At 41.0% G+C, this 10,000-nt stretch overlaps 1 protein-coding gene across 1 annotated transcript in view; it reads left to right on the top strand.

Annotated features, from left to right (window-relative positions):
* LOC138051954 (uncharacterized) overlaps window positions 1–10,000 on the top strand; it is a 40,529-nt gene that overhangs the window by 10,981 nt on the left and 19,548 nt on the right. Inside the window, exons 4-5 of the mRNA XM_068898292.1 lie at window positions 1,178–1,274; window positions 9,622–9,910. Of these exons, the coding sequence (XP_068754393.1) occupies window positions 1,178–1,274; window positions 9,622–9,910 (386 nt within the window). The remainder of the gene's footprint in view (window positions 1–1,177; window positions 1,275–9,621; window positions 9,911–10,000) is intronic.

Below are 10,000 nucleotides of genomic sequence, written 5' to 3' on the forward strand. Positions count from 1 at the left end.
TGCTAATTAGACTCACTAGCTTCGCTCTCAAGCAACATTTCTTTTGTATTTTGTACATGCAAACGAGGCTAGTGAGTCTAATTAGCACATAAACAAAAGAATATTTTTTTGGCCGCCATTTATGCATTCGGTCTATTCACTTTTGCTTTTATAAGTAAAAAAATTCTGGAAATTCCTGAGGGGAGGGGGGTCATCAAAGACCCCCCTGGAACGGAAAATCCTGGGGGGAGGGGGGGTGCAAATCAAAACGTCTTCCGTGGTGGGGGTATGGATATTTTCTGGAACCACACATTAACGTTTCCATCGGAAAGATTACTTCAACCAATTAGGAAAAGTCCCCTCTCGTGTCAAGTCACGTAAACATGCATACATTGCAATGAAATATTCCTATCTTGTGAACTGTCTGATAACATAATAACGTTATCACACAGTTCACAAGATATGAATATTTCATTGCAATGTATTATTTGATAACTCTTTGGGTTTCTTATCAATTTTAGGATGATATGCTTATCTTTATAGAGAAATCTTTCAGTAATAATTTCTGCAGCCTTGTTATTCAGAATAGTTGCAACAAATAATATTTGTTTACTGTACTTTGCAACCTGTGTTAACGGAGTTTGTCAAATGGAGTGTGAGTGTCGAATTACATGTAGCTGTACAAGAAAAAACAGTTAAAAGCAATTATACACATACACTGTTCACATAAAAACTAAAACTTTTAACATTTTCATTGTGGCCTTAAGAATGCTCTTGCACATTCAAAATTGATTCAATTAGTGCCATTGTATCTGAAAACCTGTTTGTGTTTGTGCATTTGAGTGTTTGAGTGAAATGAAATGTTCTATACAGTTACAAGTATAATTGTATAATACAGGTTGGATGGAAATCAAATGGAGCTACATTTACCTATTATTAATGAAAATTGTTGTTGCATATTAATCTCATAAATTTAGAAAAATGGGGCTGCAACTGTAGCTCCTTAGAGACTTGAAGTAGTAAGATGAAATTACAGCTTGCTCGTAGAGCATTAGCTGGTACCTGGAATTTTGTCTCACCTATTCCAGGTTCCCTGATACTCACATTGTAATACCGGTAATTTCCCAGCCAAACAGAATATTAGTTGTGTACATGTAGATATTATCAGGTTAACAATGTTGCCCCCGTTTATGAACAGTTTTACCAAAACAAGAGAGGATCACTTCCAGTCAAGCTAACAGAACCAGTGAACAAACAGGAGTCCACTCACTGCACAAATGGGATCTCTATGGATGGTATGAAGTGTGCATTAGTCATTACATTCAAATTCGCCCTGCACAAATGAACGTAATTATTTTCCTCTTAAATGCAATACCGAACACTACATGTATTTGATGGTTGGATGCTCAGGCATTCCAAACCAACATAGATTTATTAATTTAACAATAAATCTACGTCGGTTAATAATTTAATAATGGTATTAAAAATACCATTATTAACACACACTTACACTAATAATGTAAATCTTGCACCAACAAGTAAACAGTTGAATTTCTTTGAAATATCTCTTAACAGTTGAGTCAGCTCTAGATTTTATGGGAAAACAAGCAATTCCGGTAGCGTTAAGTTTTTATACAATCTGGTTAATTACTGGGTTGCCAAACCCAGTCGGAATCTGCATTTCATTTGTCTGTTTTGCTATTTTTTATTTTTTTCCTTGTCATGAAGAGTCTTTCCTATCCCTCCCCTGCTAAGTAGTGTCATGGTGTGTAGAGTCTTCTGCGCTTGTGCTTGGTAAGTTTGAGGGGGTACTGCATAGGCATATATTTTATCCGGTGGACACAGTAGAGTATTTAACTTAACCTGCAATGGTGTTGAAAGTCATTGTAACGCAAATGATGTTTTAGTGGTATAAACAATATACACCCTTATGGAGCTCAATAATGGAAAATCAATTGTGACAAGTAATGGTCTTCGACAACAATTGGTTTTTTCGCCGTCAGATATCACAAAGTGTGGTTTGTTTCTAACTTTATTTGGCTAATGCTGATGTTACGTACAACAATGAAACCAACTGGCAAATTCTGTTTGGGTTTAACAAACATTGAAGGAATTGAATGCCTTGAATGCATTTGTGTTACTGAAGTCACAGTCAGTTGTCTGGCAATTTAAATTATTTTATACTCAACTCTTTATACTCAAATGTGGCTGTGAAGAATTATTTGGAAAAAAGCTTGTTGTCTATTTTGTGCTTCATTATTTACGGAAAAGGTTCTTCAGAAAAGGAGTTCTTCCTGAACTGTCAGAAATTTATTGAATTGCATATGCTTTGTGACACAGATTGTGTGTCTTGTTTGCACACAAAGTCATGCAATTGAAATACACTGTAGGAAGAGTTTTTTTGCCTCTAATAGCAAATATGTTGTTTGTTTCAATAAGTTTTTCACTGGAAAAGGTTTTTGTGAGATTTCCAGCTTTGTGAATTTATCATGTTGTGTAATTTTTGAGCTTAACAAATTTCCATATGTGGGTTGAAATGTGACATGGGGGGATTTTTGTGGTAGTGCACTGTAAGTAGCACATGCATAAATCACGACGTTTTTCAAATTTACCCAAATTCAATCCATTTCAATCCTCTCCAGCTTTGTCCATCCATGTCCGTTCTTGACTTCCCTGTGTTTTGTTAGAGTTCTCCTATAGTTTTGAACAGTTATTTTGATATTTTAGTTATTCTATGACCATTCGATCCGTGCTGAAATTGCCTAAAATTGCATGACCTGGCCCCCTTAACGCAAACCGCAAACGCCGGTCTCGACCCAGCTTCACCTCGGGTATGCCTAAGCTCTCCAAGTCCGTAATGACAATAGGCCCGCAGCACATGCATAAATCACGAAAATAAACAGGTCTGTTGGAAACATGAAGAGTTTCAACAAAATGAGCCCCAAAATCAGCAACAAATTGTGATGCTGATGAATAATAAAGTAGCTGCTATTTCCAAAACGATGGAATTACCTGGTGGTAAATACAATGTAACTTCATCTTGGAGAGTAAATTATTGACTTTGCAGAAACAATAGTCAACCTCAAGAGTTGGGCGATTGTGATCTCTGTGTTGAATTCGCACATTTCTTGTCAAACTTTATAACACTTGAAAGAAAAAGAAAACTAACAAAAACAAAAACCTTGTATCTTGCCATCATTTGACACAGATGCTTCACTGTTTCGCGAGTAAACACGCCGCAGTAACTTGATCACGGCTCCCGCTGAATTTGATGTCACATTCGATTTTGCGATTTACTTGTACAGCCGAAAATCTCCCAAAATGTTTTTCACTGATGGTAACTTTTTATATTCGCAGTTCAAAATTAATGTTGTTTTCATGCCATAAGTTTTGTTGCTGATGGCAAAATATTATATTCGCAATCTACCGTCCTGAAAAACTTCCGTCTGCTCTTCCTTAAAACTGTGTATCAATATTTATTTACTTTAGCTAACAAAATTTGTACCTTGCTTAGTTTGCATTTGTGAGTGTTAAAATATAATTTTCGGTCCTATCTTTCTGTTACAAATTGGTAAATTTTTTAAGTCACCCATCCAGATAGTAACCCTGCCGGACAGGGGATTAACTTCAGTGAACTTTTGTATTACAAAGTGTAATATTGCATGCGTTGTGTGACTTGTGTAACAGCCCCAGCATGCTTTGGAGCGATTAGTAGTGGAACGAAGGACACATGCTGTACTCGGAAGACAAAACTCAGTTGTTGTATTTCTTGTTCACATTAAAGACATTACATTGGCGACGAGGATTCTTTCCGAACCCGCATGGCCATTCCCATAGCCACAGTACAGCCTCTAGCCACATTTGACCTGCATGGCGATCAAAATTCAGTTGCTCAATGATGGGAGAAGTGGATCCGAAGCTTCGAGCTGTTTTCCATCACCACGGGATGCAAGAACAACAAACAAAAGCGTCATCTGTTTCTTCTCACAGCTGGAAATGAAGTGCAGGACGTTTTATTTACACTCACCGCAACTGGGGATGACTACAAGACTGCCAAAGAAAAATTAGATGAGTATTTCAGCCCAAGAAAGAACACTTCGTACAACCGCCACACTTTCCGTAAAGAGAAACAGAGGGAAGGTGAGTCCGTAAGCCAGTTTACGACCCGACTTTGCCAGTTAGTAGCTCTATCTGACTTTCCTGCCGAAAGCATCGACGGTTTTATTGGTGATCAGATCATTGACAATTGTACTTCTCAGAAATTACGTACGAAACTCCTCGCTGTACCAGATTTAACTCTCGCCCGTACGCTGGAATTAGTGCAAGCAATGGAAGCATCAGAGAGCCAGTCACGCCAGATTTCAAGTGACAATAATTACGCTAGTGTTTACTCAGTCAAGCAGACAGGTCCTGGACAGTCTAAAGGTAGAAATCAGCACAACAATGAAAGTTTTTCCCGTCCAAAGAAATCGCAAACCTCCTCGACCCAGTGCTCCCGATGCGGCATTAAAGGTCACACCAGTCACGAATGGCAATACTCTGGTAACATAACATGTCACAAATGTCACAAGGTAGGCCATTTTGCATCTGTGTGCTGTTCTAAATCCACCGCAGATCCAAAACAGCATGGCTCCCCCTTGAAGGCCGCGAGCCTGCATTCAGGCTGATTTTCTCGTTGTTCCTGGTAACTCGCTTTTAGGCAAAGAGACAGCCGAGAGGCTAGGTGTACTTTCTATTGGTGTAAAGCACCTTTCTAATAACCCTCCAATGTTGGAATCTAAGAAACTTTTCTCGAAGTACCCAGGCATAAGTGACGGAATTGGCTGTCTCAAAAACACTCAAGTAACACTTCATATTGACAAAACCGTCCCGCCGCCCTAACACCATTTCACATGCACACCAAGGTAACTGCTGAAATACAGAAGTTAGAACAAGAAGGTATTATTGAGAAAGTCTCAGGTCCAACCGAATGGATGTCCAGAATTGTTACCCCACCCAAACCCAAGAGTCCAAATGAAATCCGACTCTGTGTTTACATGCGAGAGGCGAATCGTGCCATCTTGAGAACGAGACACGTCACCCCAACTATCGATGAGCTCACAGTAGACCTCAATGGCGCGACTCTCTTCAGCAAGCTCGACTTAAAATCCGGGTACCACCAGCTCGAGCTTCATCCGTCATGCCGATACATCACCACCTTCTCCACGCACGTGGGGTTGTACCAGTATAAGAGGCTCAGTTTTGGAATCAAGAGATTTTCCAACATACCATCCAGAGGCTGATAGCCGATATTCCCAGAGTACAAAATGTTAGTGACAACATCGTGGTTTATGGCAGAAACCAAAACGAACACAACACCACACTCAACCAAACATTCTGCAGTCTTCACGAGTCCGGCCTCACCGTCAATCCGACAAAATGCGAATTCAACAAGCCAGGCATGGAGTTCTTCAGGTACATATTCTCTGCAGATGGTCTCGCCCCCGCTCCTGAGAAAGTTTAAGTGCTTCAAGACGCGGCTGAACCTCGAAATCCGACTAAGCTGCGTTCCTTTCTCGGCATGGCCCAGTACAGCGCCTGTTTCATCCGGAACTTTGCCACCATCACAGAACCCCTTCGCAAGCTCACACGCGGTGACGCAACCTGAAAATGGGAGCAACCGCAGACTGACGCGTTCAACAGCGTCAATGCAGCGCTCTCTGCAGCCACAGCAAGGCCATATTTCTCACCATACAAAGAAACCAAGATCCTTGTAGACGCATGTCCCGTTGGCATTGCAGGCGTCCTAGTTCAAGAGGACCAGCCCATAGAGTATGGTAGTCATGCGCTAAGTGATGTTGAGTCTCGATACTCACAAACGGAGAGTGAAGCTCTAGCAGTCGTATGGGCCTGTGAACATTTCGATATCTATGTACGTGGTTCTGCATTCAGGGTAGTTACTGTTCATAAACCGCTGGTGCACATCTGGAGCAAGCCACGCCTTCCATTGCGAATTGCTCAATGGTCGCTCAGGCTCCAGCCCTATGACCTCACAATTGTATTCCGGCCAGGCAAAGACAACCCTGCCGATTACATGTCCAGACACCCTGCAACCAAGGACGTCCGGTCAAGTCGAGAAGAGAAGATCGCAGAGGAATACGTGGAATTCATTTCACAGACCTCTGTACCTAATGCAATCACAATCGAGGAAGTACGAGCCGCCACCGCGAACGACAAGGTGCTTCAAACCGTTATCGAACTATGCAACACTGGACGCTGGGATGAAGTCAACAAGTATGACGTTGACCAGGCCGCACTGTGTCAATTCCAAAACGTCAGAGGTGAACTGACTGTGAACCATCACGGGAAAATGCTGCTCAGGAACACGCGAATCATAATGCCTACATCACTACAAGCCAGAGCCATACAGTTGGCCCACGAAGGTCATCAAGGCACAAGTAAGACTGAAGCGTTGATTAGGAGCAAAGTTTGGTTCCCAGGCCTCGACACTGCAGTTGATGACACCGTAAGACGCTGCATACCATGTCAAGCTAACACTACCAGACAACACACAGAACCTCTCAACTTGTCGAACCTTCCATGTGGTCTGTGGATCAACCTCAGCGTAGACTTCTGTGGTCCTCTTCTGTCTGGTCAGTACTTGATGGTCATTACAGACGAGTATTCTCGTTTTCCTATTGCAGAGATTTTACGCTCTACTGCTGCTGAACAGGTTATTCAAGTCGTGGACAAAGTATTCTGCACCTATGGATATTCTGACGTTTTCAAAACCGACGACGGCCCACCTCTCAACAGCCAAATCTGGCCTGCAGTATCAAACATCGCAAGATAACTTCCCTCTGGCCAAAGGCTAATGGGCGAGTTGAAAATGTCAACAAACCCTTAATGAAGGGGATCAAGTCGGCCAAGATCCAAGGGCAGAGCTGGATCTATGCTATGCATCAGTTTCTGCGAGCATGCAGCTGAAGTCCTCATACCACCACAGGGTTTACTCCATACCGTCATGTTTGGTCACGAGCCATGAACGAAGATGCCAGATGCTGAATCATTCACTCATCTTGACAACAGTAATGTGCGTAAGCGCGATGCCGAGGCAAAAGGCATCATGAAATGCTATGCAGGCAAACATCTACATGCTGAAGCAAACCCTATCGATGTAGGAAACACTGTTCTGGTGAAACAACCCCGGCTAAACAAACTGTCGACACCATTTAACCACTGGTAGTTACAGAAAGGAAAGGAACCATGGTCACCGCCCAACAAGGTGATGGGTCCAAGGTAACCAGAAATGTCTCCATGTTCTGCAGCATTCCGCAGACGCTGATCCAAGAGAGCGACACTCGTGATGACAGCTGTGAGAACATGCTACCCCTCAAGAAAGAGGTGTCCCCGTCAACCAGAAGAGAAGAGGAAATCGCACTACAAAATTCCGCCTCAGCTCAGTATCTCCAGACCTAAGCGAACTGTCCGCCCACGGAGGAGATTAATTGAAGAGATCTGAACTATTAGTCTGTGTTGCTGTGGATCATGTAGGAAACTTTTCAGAGAACCTGTAGGCCTGTATGCATTTTTCACGGGCAGTCATGTTTGGCAGCTTAAGATTTCGGAACATTGAAGACTTTGTTAGCTTAACGTTCAGTTTTATTTACATGTTAGATTGTAGTGTCCAAGGAAAGGAGGGATGTAATATTGCATGCGTTGTGTGACTCGTGTAACGGCCCCAGCATGCTTTGGAGCGATTAGTAGTGGAACGAAAGAAACGTGCTGTACTCGGAAGACAAAACTCAGTTGTTGTATTTCTTGTTCACATTAAAGACATTATACAAAGCTGTAAGACACTCAGAGTGCACTCGTAAACTTGTGGTGAAAAGAAGATGTCAGGGAAATTGAAAACAATCAACATGTCAGCCACTGTTTCTCTATTCCCTTTAATTTTCTTCAATCTTTCTGGGTTTAGTACTTTGGTAGTATAATTATAACCACATGTCTTCTCAGGGGGCAATTTACCTAAGACTTCTACCATGGCACTAGAATAATATACAATACCAAAACAATACTATATACTATTAGAGCTACATATTACGACAAAACGCAGCTCAGTTGACAATACGGAATAAAGCGCTTTTCAAACGAAAAGGCAGTTGTTTCAAATTCTCCTTTTTCTTGTTGCATGCACCTACAAATCAGCAAGCAGGTACCGGTAGGTCCATTTACTTGTAAGTACTGTAGCTGTGCTCCAAGTGAAACCTTGTACATGTGTGTGCATTAGGTTCAAACATTTTTAGTTTCATTATTTTCTGTCGTGCAAGGGTGATTACCCATACTGTAGTAGTTTTGAAAATAGGCATGCATTGCTTACGTGTGGCTAGTGTAGTAGGCTGGTATTTTTGCAAAATAATTTCTTTTACTGTTTATTGTGCCATCCAATTTTGTTGTCGCTTTTGCGTTCCAATTACGAACAGTTTAAGTAAGCCCTATCATATTGGGTTGGTACGTGGATGAGAGACCATTGCAAAATCTTCGCAACTAAGATATCTCGTCTTTTTTTTACACAATTTCTTTTTTGTATTTGGTTCTTAAAGAGTTTCTGTTATCTTCGTTTTACGTTTTTAATGAATAGATATAGAGTCGCCAAACAGTGCCATTACTAAGCGAGCGTTGACTCACGAAGATCACAGGCTCATTCACGATTTATGTAAACAATAATGTATAATTTAATGCAAGTTTCACTGAAGTTAAGCCCATTCAGGTGGAGTTAGTACTTGGATGGGAGACCACTTTGACAGACATTTTTTTAAACATCTTGTTCTTTTTCATTTCTTTTTTTAAAGTTCTTTTTTGTATTTGCTTGACAAAGGCTTTTTTCGAATCTTCAAGTTTCCTGTATTGGGAGGAATAAGGCTAAGCTTGTGTTTACTCACAAAGCCCACAAGCCCTTTAGGCGAGAATACCACCAATGTTAACACCATTGTTGAGGATGACCATTGCTATTGCAAAGTTAAAAAAAGGTGACAAGTGGGCCGCAAACTGAATAACTGTACAACGGACATCAGTTGTTCAATTCAATGAAATCCTACATTAGTTTTGTAATTCATGTATGTGTTGAAAGCCTACAACCATACACTCACTCACTCACAACTCAGACAGCCCCAATGACAATATAGGTATTGCAGTTACAGTGCAATATCCACAGTAATAACAATAATTAATAATGATAATGCTAACTAACAATTAATAACAATAATTCCATGATTGCTCGTTGGATTTGAGATGGTAGAGATGGCTATAACCAGTCTCATATCCAACAAGAGTGAATGAACAGTTGACTTCTCAGGTGCCCCAGATGCCCCCAGTTAGCGAGTAAAATTGTCTGGTGTTAGACAGAGTAAAAACTGTCAAGTCTCACTCCCAGCAGTAAAAGGGTTAAATTTTCATTAAATTCTGAACACTTGGACCAACCGATAAGTAATAAGATAACCGACAACCATATCACCATATTAGGTCATACGGTATATGAGCTGATAACCAAGATGTACTGAACCAATCAGAAAACCTAGAAACACAATATCCGAGGTCGAAAATTTAATAATTAGTATTATTAGGAGCGTTATTCTTACTTGTTTTCAAACTTTTCCTCCCTAGGGTCAACCACAAATGCTGCGCTACCCAGAGCTCGACTGAGGACCAGTTCATCAACAGAAATTAAGCTTCAAGTGATGGTTGGTCCAAAGACGTTTTCGCTGCTCACAAGTCCACTTAATCAAATACAGTCTCTTAAGGAGCAAATTAAAGAGCAGAGTGGTGTGCCTACAGACTGTCAGTTCTTACGTTTGAATGACAAACCTCTTGTTATGAACAACTTTATTCTTGAAAACTATCGCATCAGAGACAATTCAACAATTACTGTTCAAGTTCACCCATGGAATGAAGAGTAAGTTAAGCAATAGCTGATGAGATAAAAGAGTTTGAACTGGAGCACATGATCAATTTTGTGGGGGAGGCGCGGTGGCCTCATGGTTAG

This window comes from Montipora capricornis, chromosome 6, assembly GCF_036669925.1.
Source record: "Montipora capricornis isolate CH-2021 chromosome 6, ASM3666992v2, whole genome shotgun sequence".
In the NCBI taxonomy this organism is placed as follows: domain Eukaryota; kingdom Metazoa; phylum Cnidaria; class Anthozoa; order Scleractinia; family Acroporidae; genus Montipora; species Montipora capricornis.